Source organism: Phaethon aethereus, assembly GCF_964289735.1.
Source record: "Phaethon aethereus genome assembly, chromosome: 7".
Classification (NCBI taxonomy): Eukaryota; Metazoa; Chordata; class Aves; order Phaethontiformes; family Phaethontidae; genus Phaethon; species Phaethon aethereus.
The window spans coordinates 14,457,055-14,471,983 of record NC_138583.1 but is presented as its reverse complement, the minus strand read 5'-3'; the positions used below and the strand labels follow the sequence as shown (position 1 = coordinate 14,471,983).

Below are 14,929 nucleotides of genomic sequence, written 5' to 3'. Positions count from 1 at the left end.
TCCCTAATTATTTGTTAGGGGAAATTATTCTTTTCCCTAATTTAATATTTTAATATTTTTCTGTGATTTTATTGCTTAATTCAATTTGGGTATTTTGAAACAAAGAAGTCAGTTTAAATTCACAGTTATGTTCTAATACAGTGCTATGCTGGCACAGCATATTCTGGAATTTGTTTGAAATTTTCTGGTTGGTTGTAAAGTGTATTCACTGTTTCATTTTACCTTACACATTTGCTGTTGCTGTTATTAGATTATTGGTTACCTGGGACATATGCAGTTTTTATCACATGTGTGCACACTTCTTTGTGCAATGTAATTCCCATTCTTAAATGATTTACTCTAGGTGTTATGAACAGGCTAAAGAATGAACACCTAGGTAGTCCTTGATTTTGGCTCACAGCACAGAAGGAAGGAAGAAGTGCTCCAAGCCTGGAGTCCTGTCGGGGGGCACATGGGAGGGTCAGCTCCCTGCTCTGCCACAGAGCCCCTTCTAGGACTCGGGCAGGTTGGTTGTCTCACCATGTCTTGTATGAGTTGGTTGTGTGGCCCTTATGGTGCAGGCTTTGAAGCACATGGATGCAGGGCTCGTATAGCCTGTATGGATTCTTTAGGCAAGGCAGCCCTGTATAGAAGTCCAGTGATTCCAGGCAAAAATGTAGTTCTTGGTTTAAAATACAAGTCATTGGCATTTGAAAATGAGAGCACAGTGTGTGTGTAATAAACGGTGTGTATATATATCTAATTGAGGAAAGATCACATGTCTATGTGTACATATATGCAAATAGAAATCTAATTTACAAGTTAATAGTATCAGAATGAGCAAATTTCAAGTGGGATATGTTTTACAGTGTTGGGATTAATAGTTACTTTCACTGGATTTAATATGTTTCATTAATTACACTAGCTGCGTACCTATCTTGTGTTCATTTTGAAGCCACTAATGCTTTTGTATGAAAAGAACTGTAAGGAATGTTTGCTTGTGTCTGTGGACAAAGGTAGTGGAAAAACCCAATCCTCTCATTCACATATTTATCTGAAAGATGTGTTGTATATCTGCAGTTGATTTTCTAGAATGCTGATTAGCTAATACTGTTTTTGGCATGCAGCTTATCTATCGTGTGGGAGAACACTATCTGAATTTCAATTTACTTTTCAAAATGATGTTGAACTGCTATTCCTTTAAAGGATTTTCTGGCCATTTGGGGACCCAGTGCCGACAGTGGAGCTGCAGTCTGGTCTCAAAATCTAATTGAATTGATATGAGGCAGCTGAAGCAGTGATTGTTGAAGAGCTTGAGGTGGATTGCAAAAAATAAATGCTTCAGAGCAACTTGCTTAGTGTCCTTTTTTGAAACTGTGCCCCTGAGTTTATTTTTACTTTCGTTGGTAACAGACCTTTATGGTAAAAGCCCTGTGCTTCAATATAGTTAAGGAATTCATTAGTTCTGTGTGGTTTTGATATGATCAAGTTGCTGTTAAACTTTATGCCTCTGAGAATACTAGGCCAATAACGGAAGGAGGGGTGGGAAGTTAAGGTAATGTCAGGTGTTAATCCCTTTGTTCCCGCTAGCAACTTGCCACTGTTTAAACTACCAAAATCTTACCCTCCTCAACATTTGTTTTTGCAGTGATGGGTCTTTCCCTTACGATTCTGTTCCCTGGCAGCAAAATACCAACCAGCCTCCAGGCTCTTTATCGGTGGTCACCACAGTATGGGGTGTGACTAACACCTCTCAAAGCCAGGTAAGCTTCGTTTTTATGCTCGGTCCCCTGTAGTACGGGTTTTCACTAATGTTTGCAAAATGGAAGACTTTTTGGAAAATCCTTTTGGGATCGATAACAGTGTCTGTGTTCTATTTTGTTGTACATGCTGCTTATTTTTTTCCCAGTCATCTCCACTTTTGTGGCATCAGAAAGGAGGCGTCTGAGAGCTTGAGTCAGTTAACTCCTTTAGCTGCATGCAAATGTCAGGCTTGGTTTAGCGTGTATTTTGCATTGTATGGTTTCAACACTAAAAGCATGATTTTGGCGTAATCCCAAACCTCTTGGGAATTTGAGATTGAATTTGAAGAGTTGTTTTATTGAAAAATAAAATTTCTAGCTAGAGTCACCAAATGACAGTTATTGTTGATTTTACCCAGGGTTGTGTCGTACTTGTGGACTGGTGAAGTCTAGTGCCAAGCCTGCCCCTACGCTGAGGTGCTAACTACCTGCTATAGGCTGTTCTCTTGTCAGCCTCTCCTGTTAATACTGCCTTACTTAGCAAAAATATTTCAATACGCATTGGAGCAAAAGCATGAGCTCCTGGCTTCCAAGTGAGAGCCATACTTACTGGATTTTCATTCAGTTCTCTCCACTCTTACCTCTTTTTCTTCTATAATATATATTGAATTATGCTATGCAAAAAAGCATCAACTTTAATGCAGGAGACGCCAGTTACTTGTGACAGTGTGCCCTGCAAGGGATGTGGCACAAATCAAGCTCTCAGACAGTCTAGCCTTTTCTTACACCATGGATGAAGTGCTCTGAACACATCACCATCTTCAATGAGTTCAAATGGTACATAAGTCTAGCTTGTCTTTTCTACCTTTTCAAATCAAGTGACATTAGATCCCATACAGAATTTTCTGGGGTTTTTTAATTACTTTAATTTTGGTTAGAAAATTAAAAACAAAATTGTTATGGATTGAGCCATTTGAAAAAGAAATCGTTCAGGAGCCATATCATATAGATACTCACATGGCAGTTATGTAAGTACTGGTGGTGGCAAAATCTTTCTTCAAAAAATAGAGACAAAACAGTTACGGGACCTATAACATCATTTATTATTGTTGATTTCTTTTCAACACCTTAAAAGAAAAGGTATCCCATCTGGGAGAGAAACACCTGAGTAAACAGGTAGGTCTATGCGTTGGCCAGAAAATGGAAATACAGTCTCCTGTGAAAATCTTTCACACTTAAAAAGGCAAAATGAAGGGGTGGGGAGGGAGGAGGAAGACTCAGAGCTTTGTTCTATCATAAGAACACTGTAATTTAACATGAACTCTTCATGATACCTCGGAAGAATGTGCAATAAAAGAAAAAAAGTGCTTTGGTAAAAAGAAGAAAATGCTGCTTCGGAATCATTGCAAGGAAAGAGTGAAACTCTGAAACGTGAAGCTTGGTTGTAGCTATTGGGAGCAGACTGAAGTGAATGACAGTGTTTCCTGTAAGTCTTCATGCTCCCCAAGGGAAAGAAATAAGCTGGGTTCACCGATTCCCTTGCACAAATTCCCAAAGCTGATGACTTGGTCTTCTGCAAAAATCATGACCACTAAATTTCTTCTCAAGTAGGAGACAGATGTCCTTGCAGGTGATCCACAAACAGCCATACCTACATCTCAATGGAAATCAAAGCAATTTTGGTTCAGTTGGAAAAAAAAAAAAAAAAAACGCTTCAAACAAGCAAACCAAGTCCTTTTAAAAACAGAACAGAGGACTCTTTTTCTAAGAAGCAATAAAAAACAACCGACAGACTTCTGTACACTTTAGAGGGAGTTACATTCAAGAACAGGTTAAGACACTGAAATATATTTTTTCAGTTTTTGCATCTGTAGTACCCTTTATAGTATGCCAATGAGACTGAATATTTGAAAGCTATTTTGAAGTCCTAAATAAAAAAAAAAAAAAAAAAAAAAAAACAGAAAAAGCATGTACTTCTTAATCGGATGAATTTGTCGCCTACAGAACATGGTTCTAGCAGGTCGTTATCGTAATTTTTTTTCATAAAAGTGTTAGTTTGGGTTCCATCTAGTTAAAAATATCCTGTGAAGGATAATTAGAGATCAGAAACTCTGTTTGAAAATGGAAAAGGAGAAATCACCAGGAATGTGCACCTAGATATCAACAAGGTGTATGTTGGTTAGAGTTCAGAGTACAGGGTGGTTATATTGTAATTTATCGGTTCCAGGTTTCCAAGATCAACTTAATTTGCTGCATGTAGTTCAAGGTACAGCCCCTTATTCTCATGTTTTTGCTTACAGGTGCTGGGAAATCCAATGGCAAATGCTAATAACCCTATGAACCCAGCAGGAAATCCCATGGCTTCTGGGATGACTACCAGCAACCCCGGGATCAATTCCCCTCAGTTTGCTGGGCAGCAGCAACAATTTTCAGCCAAGGCAGGCTCCACTCAGCCGTACCTACAGCAGGGCATGTATGGGCGACCCAATTATCCTGGAAGTGGAGGCTTTGGTGGCAGGTAAGATTTACTTGCGTGAGGTGGAAAACAGATGTAGATAGTTGATGAAGCTTGTTTTAGTGACCTGGCAAAAGTGTCATGGGCTTATTTTAATTACGTAAAGTCTCAGTAGCTGTTTGATGCTGGTTAACTGAAGCGCATACTGCTTTTACAGCTTCGGAAATCAGCTACCCAAACTGCAATGAAATTCATCACAGCAAATGGGAATGGCTTAGGTCAATCAATTAGCTCTAATAGACCCCCCAAATAAAGTTTTAATTAAGAGAGATTGTTAAACAGACCACAAGCTTAGGAATGATTAACATTTAATAAGGCCAGGATGTGAAAGGTATTGATGGTATAATTTCTACGTGCATATGGAGGAATAAGCTTGAGTATTAGGCAAAGCAGGTTCCTATGCAATGGGGTATTTCTGCCCAAAGACTTACTCCACAGCAGGAATTTGAGAAGAATTGGGGGTGAAGCTGTTTGTTAAGAGAGATGGTCAAGCTGTGGATTTACTTCGGAGAGGTAAATGCTGCCTTAGTGAAATAAGCCAAAACTAATAGCCTGGGTTTTGTTACATTTTAACTTTCTGTGTCTATGCTTTGTAAACAAGGGTGGTAAGTGCACTTAACTGAAACCGCTACTTAGGGTCCCTCTGCAAAGCAGGCTGAAAAGGTTGTTAGCACAGTCAGTCTAGTGTGAAGAATATAAGCCTGGGACTCGGGGAACTTGTCTTTCCTTTCATCTCCACCACTTCTGAGTGATCTTCTGAGTGACCTGGAACAAGTCAGAAAGTTTCCTTACCTTTGTATTAACATCTCTAAAATGGGTACAGTATACTGGCTCATATTTATAAAGATAGTTGATGACTTGAAGTGAGAAAGGCATGGTTTAACTTAATTTATCTTATGATCAATAAGAGAGACAGGTAGGAACTGAAAAATACGTTGTGTGGGATCCAGTAGAGCTGATTGCATTGGGTCTCTCCTGGCCTTTCTGCTGAGGTTCAGGGAGGACTGCTTTTACAGTGTCGGGAGTGCTTGGCATAAATCACCACTGAGGCAGATGAACGCGCTGTAGTGGAGGAAGCTCTCTGTTCATGCTGCTGTGCAGTCTGCCCCTACACTGCTGGGAAATGGAGCAGCATTGACTTTCAGGATTTCAGTTTAACTTCACAGTAAGCTGCAGAGGCGCAAAGCAGTTCACTGCCCCTGAAACAAGTGATGGTGGTGCCTTGCAATCCCAGTGGCAGCCCTGTGACTGTTGCACCTGAGCAACACTTAGATCTCCTGTACACACCTAATTCCCCGTCCTGCTGGCTTTCATTAGGTGTCGATACGTGGTTTTGGAACAGTTCCAGATGAGGATCACACCGACATGGAAAACAAAATCCACCAGGCATGTCTTAATTCTCAATCTCTCTCTCTCTCTCTGTTTTTTCTTTTCTTCCCTGTTAGTTACCCTGGAGGCCCGAATACCCCCGCAGGAATGGGGATCCCCCCCCACACAAGGCCGCCAGCTGATTTCACCCAGCCAGCTGCAGCTGCCGCTGCTGCTGCAGTTGCGGCTGCAGCTGCTACAGCAACAGCTACGGCTACAGCCACTGTGGCAGCCCTTCAGGAGACGCAGAATAAGGACATGAACCAGTATGGACCGGTAAGAGAGTGACCCTTATGTCTTCATACCTGCCGGATCTGGACCATTACAGAGAATTGGGCTGTCCTTCTTACTCCCCTGTTTATTAGGGTGCCTACTTTTCTTTTTTTTTTTTTTTTCCTTTCTTTGTGCATGAGCATGGTTACAAATGCTTATGAGAAACTGCTGGAGTGTGTGTATGTGGGTATGAGTCGATCTCCCGTGTTTTTCCCGATAAATCTTGCCTGAAGTGTATTTTTGTCCCTCAAAAAAAATTGAAGATTACCCAAAGTTACGGCTCCGTCTGACATAATATATTATTGCTGCCTTTGCCAGCCCTGTGAACCTCTAAATTTGAGGACCCGGTAAAATGTTCCAGAATCTTGGAATAGGTTTTTTACTGCGTGGGTAACTATTTTGCCAACTACAGTTGGTTGGTTGTTGTTTTTCCCTTCAAACAAGGAAACAAGAGTAGAAAAGATACTCGTTTTTTATTAATGATGTCTGAAAACAGCTATGTGAGACATGCATTTCTGGTGATTCTGGTGATCCAGAGCCTCCAACATGTCATGATTTAATGTAATAATTTTTTTCTTAAAATAAACAAGGGTTTGATCAATTCAGGTTTTTTCCTCCTTTGCTTTTTTACCTCTCTGAGTTTTGAAGTATATGGGCCTGTATGCCAGCTGTTGTAAAGAAGCACAGTGTCTTAGAATTTGTCGTGTTGGGCTGTGTTTACACAGCCAACTTCCTGACCTGTTACCTGACAGTAATAGACTAGCCAATTGAAACAATTTAATTGCTCACCTTAGACTTACGTCTTTCTCTCTTACGCCTTCTTACAATTGCAATGGAACTTTTGTTATAAATAACATCGCTTCCCATCAAATGTCGGAGAACATTGAAGGAAAATGCGACATAAATCCTCCCCTTTTTCCCTCCCTTCTTCCCTTCCCCAAAAGCATGTTCAGCTCCCTCCTCCCATTTTTAAATGCATGTCGCATTTTATTCTTTTTTTTTTTTTTCTTCTTCTTCCGTTGAAGGTTTGTTCCTCTTTCCAGATGGGTCCAACTCAGGCTTACAACAACCAGTTTATGAACCAGCCTGGTCCTCGTGGCCCTGCTTCTCTGCCAGGCAACATGAACCCAGCAAGCATGGGAGCAGGAATGACACCTTCCAGCATGAGTGGGCCACCCATGGGCATGAACCAGCCTCGGCCTCCTGGAATGAGTCCCTTCAGCACCCATGGGCAGAGGATGCCTCAGCAAGCCTACCCAGGCCCACGGCCCCAGTCTTTGCCTATACAGGGCATAAAGAGACCGTACCCAGGAGAGGTAATAAAATAAATTCTATTTTGCATACACTGTTATTTTGACTGAAAGTTGCAACATGCTGTGTAATGTGTGGTGTGCATCCCTGTACAATAGTACATCTTTGTTCCAGCCTTGGTAGGAATACTGCCGTTAAAATACGAGTGGCAGCAGCTCTTCCTTTTTAGCTTCTCAAGTATTCAGGTCGGCCCTTGCTATGTTAGTCAAGATGACAGTCATTAAAACCAAGAGAGGCCCAAAACCGTCTGAGCCCTCAAAATGTCATTTTGAGATTGTCATGCTAGATGGTGAATTCATAGACCTTAAGCAGACTTCTTTCACAGGAGTGGGTTTATTTAACATGACAACTTAAAAGAGAAGTTGAAGGTGAAATACTTCACTTGAGCCCAATACATATGTGATCTGCATTTTCTTGGATAGTTTTATTGTTCTAAAGAAATACAGGGCACACGTTGTATAAACACCAGTAGTAATAACATTTATTTTAAAGACCAATTGCTTTCCAAACTTCTTGAGGCTTGATTTTCATAGGCACTGAGATGAATGTAAATCACGTTGAACTCAAATCCCTCTGTGTCAGCATTTATCTAATATAAGTTTATTTGGAGTGTGGTATTTCTGTCTGAGTTCCCATGCTGTTACAGGAGATCTGTAGACAAAACTACATTGCCATTGACTTGTATTATGACCTTGGGCAAAACACTTAAGGTCAAAATTTTAAAGAAATTTAGACAACCGAAGATGTAGACAGACGAGCTTTTCTGACTTTTCTTTTAAAAAGCGCCAGTGCATTTTACTGTTCAGATTGATGTGAACTGGGCCATAGATGCTTTTGACAATTTCACCAGCTCTCTCTCAGCATCTGTATGCACCTAAATGTCTTTACAAATAGCCACCAGTTACTAGCTTCAGAGAGAATTTCCAGGTAAAATTCTGTATTAAACTGAGACTACAACAACAGCTATAACTCCAGGTATAGAGCTCTGAATATTTTGATGTTGGCCTGACCATAATAATGGTAGTAAGAGTTTATAGATAACATACAGCAGAGAGTACCATGGTATGCAGAAGATATAACAAACATTTATTATTGAGCTACATTTCTTTCCTGATCTGCAAACTTTTTTTTTAATTAAAAAAAAAAACCAAAAAACCCAAACCCAGAAATTTTAAGTGTGATGTGCTTTCGCAGGAGTTACTTCTGTGAGAAGGCTTTTCACTCTGTAAATACTGCCGCTTACTCTACAATTAAGCTAAGAAATCATAGAATGTGGCTGGTTCAGATAATTTTTGCCTTCAGACTTCATATTTTAAGGAAGACTGTAAATACCTTTTTGCTGCTTCAGAAGCAGGTTTTTCATTGTAAGTGAATATGATCAAGTTCCCAAGAAATCAATACTAAACAGTGTCCTAAATGTCACATGCTTGCTGGTCTGGAATTCTGCAGATCCTGTAGATGCTTGTTGATTTTTTTTTGAAAGCTTAATTTATGGAAACGTCTTATTCATTGGTTAATTTTTCAAATGGACATTTTATTACCTTTAAAATTTCAGTTTTCATTACTTTGATTCCAAAACTGCGGTACAGTACTAGCTAGCACTAGCGAGGTGTTCATGACTAGTAATAGCTTCTCTTTAGTTGTTAGGGTATTGCTAAACACTCTAGCATAAGGCCAGCGTAGCGGTTGTGTTGAGAAGACAGACATGGGCAACATAACTTCTATTCTTTGCCCGTTCCAGGGTCTGTTTTTTTTTTAATGTTACTTTTTCTTTTTGTGCTTTCATTCTCCACCTGGAAAAGGAGCCCTAGGGATGGGGCTAGTAGCACTTGGAAAAACCACAGATATTTTCTGAACATTGCATCTGTTTGTAATTCTGGTTTCTTCAAACACGCTGCAAGGCTGAGTCTATGTGTGTGTTAAGGTACATGGTTATTCTTACCCTGCTTTGGTTTGCAGCACTTTCATGTGTTTGAGTGAGTATTCACCTCCAGCCCTGGTTTAGGCATGGGTGGCACTACGTTGAGGAGTATTCACCTGGAGGGGTTTTTTGTTTGTTTGTTTTGATTCCATTATTGAATGTTTGCTAATAATCAATTCAAGACAGCTGCTTGCATGAAACAGATCTTTGTCTTCTTTCATCTCTGTCATGAAATAGCCGAATTATGGAAACCAGCAGTATGGACCAAATAGCCAGTTTCCAAACCAGCCTGGTCAGTACCCCACTCCCAACCCTCCAAGACCCCTTACATCTCCCAACTATCCTGGACAGAGGATGCCAAGCCAGCAAAACACAGGGCAGTACCCTCCTCCAACGGTCAACATGGGGCAGTATTACAAGGTAAGAGTTTCTAGATTATCTTGTTGCATTCTGGTAGACTTTTATGAATGAAGTTATGTAATTAAAGGAAACAGAGAAAAAAACCCACAGTGTTTTTTACTAATGTTTTGGGTATATCAGAATGAAGTCAAATCAGCCAAGTTGCATGTAACTTCAGAGCAGTTCATAAAGAAAATTGAATGTTACTGCAGCTCATTAGAGGCTTTTACAAGAAAGCGTTGGTTTCACTTTAAAAAATAGCATGTAGAAAGAAGTACCTGGTGGGATTCAGGTGTAATATTTTCACCTATTCATGGCACCCTGCAAGAATACAGCTTTGGAAATTTGTAATAAACAGGTTCCACATTTGCAGCATCCCAATTTCAGACCTACAGTGGTCACTGTTGGATTAAGCCAGCCCAAAGTTAAAAGCTGTTCCAGCTGTAGAATTCATCTTTGAACTGAAGTTTGCATGACTTTCTCTGACCTCTCCCTCCCCTTTTCTCCTTCTTCTCCCTCTATACTGCTTGTTTTGGGCAAGAATTAGAATTGTTAAAATGTTGCCTAAAACCTGTTTTATGGATACATCTTGAACACTTGTATTCTCCAAATGGAGTTTGTACTGAGGGCCTGCTGAGGTTTGACATCTTTGAAGTGCACACAAAAGTGATCTTTTGCACACAGGTATTCCAGTGAGTATAAAAATGGGGAGGACCATCGATGGTCTGACCTGCTCTTGGAGCATTAGCTGGTGAAGTCTCTGGACTACATTCTGATTTTGAATGTAGATGGAAGGAATCTAAGTTGCACATTGGTGTTGACCTGGAATTGTTCTGGTGTGATTCACACAGAAAACACCACTGGAGAAAAAAAAAAAAAAAAAAGGAAAACAAACCCCTTTACCATAGAGTAGCTGTTGTACGTGCAGCCAAGCTGTCCACTGTGGTACCCCAAGGAATACCTGTTGCATCGGGGCAGCTTTTGCAGTACACTGCCAGGAAGAACACACGGAGGAGACACATCCTGAACTAGTGTAATTCCAGTGCAGTCGCTTGTGCTAAAATAACAGCAGAAGACCTCGGTGACATTTTGAAGTGACAGGTTTTTTAATACCTTTTACATGTGTTTATTTTAGATGGGGTTTAATTTTTTTGTTTACGGAATAGTTCTAATAGGGAATCTGTGGTCCTTCCAATGCATCCCCTATTTTGTATTCAAATATTGACCATTCTGGAAACAGTTAGACAATAAGAGACATTGTGAAGGCAGGAAGCGGGGGGATATCCTGACTAGGGGAAAAATTCCAGCTTTCCACAGACAGGACCTGAACCTTTGGATTGTAGTGATTGTGGAGATAGTAACTGTATGTGTTAGAGAAAAAAGCAAAGATGGTTGGAAATATAAATGCTTCAGATTTCAGAATGCAGCTCTCTTCTTAAGTACTTTTAGAGTATCCTAGGCTGGCCGCATAGCATTTAGTTACAGAATCAGATTTGAAGTCCTGATACTTTGGCTGTCTGTAAAGATTTTCATCTTCCGACACTCGTGTGTGTACACGAGCTATTACAAGAGAGTGCCATGCAACTGCAGTTTTGTTCAGTGTCAGCTTCCTTTGCATCACTGTTACTCATTTAGTCCGTTAACTGCAACCATCCCCTTAATTACAAGAAAGTAAAACCAATGGTGTTTTAATACTATAGCTGCTATTTATACTTAACTATCCTTTTATTCTTAGCTTGTCTTATTCAGTAGCAAACTAAGAACAGAATCAAATTGTAGGTACACAGAATAAAAGACATCTCCTGACCCCCAGAGCTTTCACTCTGAGTAGATGAGTTGGACCAGGGTAGAAGAGAGGATAGGTGGAAATAAAAGGGACACAGACATTCTAATTGCATGTCTTTGGATTTTGTTATTCATGTCGGCTTTTGTGTACTGGGACTATTTTGGGAGGAAGCCAAAGAGATACAAAGGCTGGGTTTGGGTGATGTGGAAAAATTGAAGTGAATGGCTGGTTGGTTTTGGAAAGAGAGCATTCAGAGGAACGTGATAAGCCTCTTGGCAGCCTTGCTTATATCTGGTCATTGCCTGAATTAAGCTGGCTGGTCTGCTGGTTTCAGTTCCTGCTTTGCTATCCTAGTCTGCCTCTTCCCCGAAGGCCTCATGGGACATCCTGTGGTTTCTTGTCCTTCCGGAGACAGAGGGGCCTCCCTACCTTGTTTGCGGTCTTTGTTGTTTGGTAGCAGTGCAGTTCACAAGGCTCATTATTCGTATTTTCAGACTGCAATAACAATGTGATGTTGTTTATTTTCTAGCCATCAAGGCCTGTACCTGTGGCAAATTACCCTCATTCACCTGTTCCAGGAAACCCCACGCCACCTATGACTCCAGGGAGCAATATTCCTCCATACCTGTCACCTAACCAGGATGTCAAACCACCATTCCCACCTGACATTAAACCAAATATCAATGCTTTACCACCACCTCCAAGTGAGTAGCAAACAGAATGCCCCCACAGTCACTTTATTGTCTCTCTGTTCTCTGCCACATACGTTTCAGAGCGTGGAAACTAGCTCTGATCGCTAAGTTGTGATAGGTGGCACGCGCAGCCCAGGCTCTCTAGAGCCAGTGGACAGGAAAGAGAAAGATTGCTATCCCCTCCTAAAACAGAGTATCAGAAAAGTTCTCCCAGGTTAAACTTGTAAGGATTTTACTCCTGAAGTATTCCTTTGATGCACTTCCTGAGGATAAAACACTTGATTTTGGGTTGTGTTATGTGCGCTTGGTGGCTTGTTTATTGTATAAACTTTCATTGTGGTCTGTTCTGTTCAAGGGCAAAGCCATTCATTGAACAACACTGCAGAACAGTGTAAAATGTGAATATTTATTGTGGTGTCTCTATTGTGATCCATACAGGCTTCTTAAGAATATTCAGTAGTATGCCAAAAATTGATATATGTTCCTTTCAAAGCCACTCAACATCACAGCTACGTTTGGCTGGGAACAGGGCAGTAATAACAAGATTGCTCTGGCTGAGTACTAGCACAAGATATTTGAGGTTTTGAAGTGACTGATGAACAATAGGAGATATCATTTACTAGGGAACTGGGAGAAACTTTATGTTTTCTGTAAAATAACTGCTGCTGCATTAGCACTTTGCAACTGGTGTTTGGAGCTCAGGATAGCCAAAAAATGAAGTAGAAGAAGGTGTCCTGCAGTATAATTTGGGCAAGAACACAGCATTTAAAGATATTTGGACTTCATAGATCAGCTGTAATTTACCACAAAACCTCTTTTTATGAGACTAGATCTTTGGTCACTGGATAGTTTCAGATGATGAAACTGTTGGAACTAATTGGGATGTTGGTCCCAGTTCAAAGCGGGGAAAATAAGCATTATCACAGTTTGCCATAATTAAGATACTTGTTGTCAGTCTTCTGCCGACAGAGTAAGCCTGGACACTTAACCTACCCAGTAATAAAAACCAGGAATTCTTGCCATACCTGGTTTCTGTTTGTGGCCGGAATGCGAAGGTCCTAAAGTTAAGGGTGGGAGAATAGAAGACTTTGGGTTGCCATCGCTATCAACTTGAGCTCTGTCACTTGTGTCAGTTAGATGATGTAGTTACTTGTGATTTTCTTTTTTGTGTGTATGAACCTGCTAAATTAAATCCAGTAGCAGATCACTGTGCCATTTGTTACTATTCTGTATAAATATACACATTATTATTGCACTGCAGATGCTAAAGGGAAAGTTCACGCTTTCTCTCCCTCTTCGATCCCAGCCAACCACAATGATGAGCTGCGTCTGACGTTTCCCGTGAGAGATGGTGTTGTACTCGAGCCCTTCCGTCTGGAACACAACCTGGCAGTCAGTAACCATGTCTTTCACTTACGGCCAACTGTTCATCAGACGCTGATGTGGAGGTAAGCTCAGCCTCTCGGCAAGGAAGTCTTGCCCCCAGTGATGGAGGAGCGGCAGGCCAGGTGACCTTCATTTAGGTTTGCCATGAATTTCTGTTTCAAGATTGTGGCCTAAGTAGGAAAAATGCTCTTTAAACTCACAGATACTCTCACCTGTCACTTTCCAGAGACAACACATTCTAAAATGCTTCCTGATCTGTGTTGCGTCTGCTTGGTGATAGCGTACGGTATGCAGTGTTTGAAAAAAAAATCACTGCAACTGTTCTATCCTTTCTGCCCTGCGTGGAACGGGTGTGGGATGTGCATGACCGACACCAGCACAAACTTCCATTTGGGAGACTCTGAATTCCTAGGCGCTTTGTGGCCTGTGTTAGTTGCAGGAGTACCTATGCAGGGCTGTCACAGTTTATGCTTAAATGAAATGGTGCGGAGTATCTGATAATGAAAAATAACACACTAATGAAGGACCTGATTTAGAGGCTTGGTAAAATCATTTGGAAAGACAAGTGCTTAAATCCTCCAAACTCTAAAAACTAACTTGCTAAATTCCCCCTCTCCTACAACTCCCTAGTAAGAACAGGTCAGAAATACTGGAGCATAGCTTTCCACTTACAAAGGCTTCTGCTTTTCACTTACAGCGAGTACTACTTTCCAGCACAGAGGAATGGTACTTTCATGCATTTAATGTAGGTCTGCATAAGTGATTCCAGGTTATGTCCTGATTCTACCATGCTCATGGAAGAGCTTTAGATCAAATGGCAGCCTTACTTTTTTATTCATGTGTTTTCGAATACCATGGAATAATTCTGTTTCCTCGTTCTGTTTTTCTCAGAAAGCATCTCAGTGTTTATCGTGGCTGCTAATTACGCGGTTTGAGCCTGTCTCTGTGCGCTCTGGGGGCTGGTTAGTTGCTCAGGATCTTGTATGGAGGTAGTTTCACAGGGGTAGCAGCTGCGATGCTAAAATGCAGCATCTTAAGCACGTTTTCTGTTTTGCCTGCCTCACTTTCAGTTTCTTCCCGAGCCTGGACCACATATCCCCTGATCTTAATTGGGAGTGATAACTTGTAGCTTCACCTTTTTTCCCCTGTGAAGATCTTCTCCTCGTTCACTGGAATCCACTTGAGACATCTATTTTCATGGTGTGGAGGGCGTGAGCTGGGCAGAGGGGTGCGCTCAGTTCCCTGCCCCTGGGGTGGATGCTGGCTCTAAAGCTGAGGCTTGATGCGGGACGCAGGAGTCCTTGCTGCCACAGTGTCCCGCTACACTGAGGTAGCCTGGGGTTGGAAGGGAGGGAGATTGCAGGCAGACCACATCCAATAATTAACACCTAACTTTGAGGTCAGTTATTGCTTACTTGCATTTCATTATTGTGGAGTACTCGCAGCAGAGGGAGTTTTGGCAGTTATTTGCAGGTTCTTATTAATAAGTAATCACTACTGGGAATTGTGCTGGCTCATTCAGTAGATTTATAGTGCTGCACTGAGGCATGAGGCTGT

General features: G+C 41.1%; 1 protein-coding gene across 1 annotated transcript in view; it reads left to right on the top strand.

Annotated features, from left to right (window-relative positions):
• ZMIZ1 (zinc finger MIZ-type containing 1) overlaps positions 1-14,929 on the top strand; it is a gene marked incomplete at its 5' end in the record, with an annotated part of 157,572 nt that overhangs the window by 122,125 nt on the left and 20,518 nt on the right. Inside the window, 8 exon segments of the mRNA XM_082002252.1 lie at positions 1,628-1,742; positions 4,022-4,239; positions 5,682-5,880; positions 6,921-7,193; positions 9,347-9,535; positions 11,752-11,820; positions 11,824-11,998; positions 13,293-13,434. Of these exon segments, the coding sequence (XP_081858378.1) occupies positions 1,628-1,742; positions 4,022-4,239; positions 5,682-5,880; positions 6,921-7,193; positions 9,347-9,535; positions 11,752-11,820; positions 11,824-11,998; positions 13,293-13,434 (1,380 nt within the window).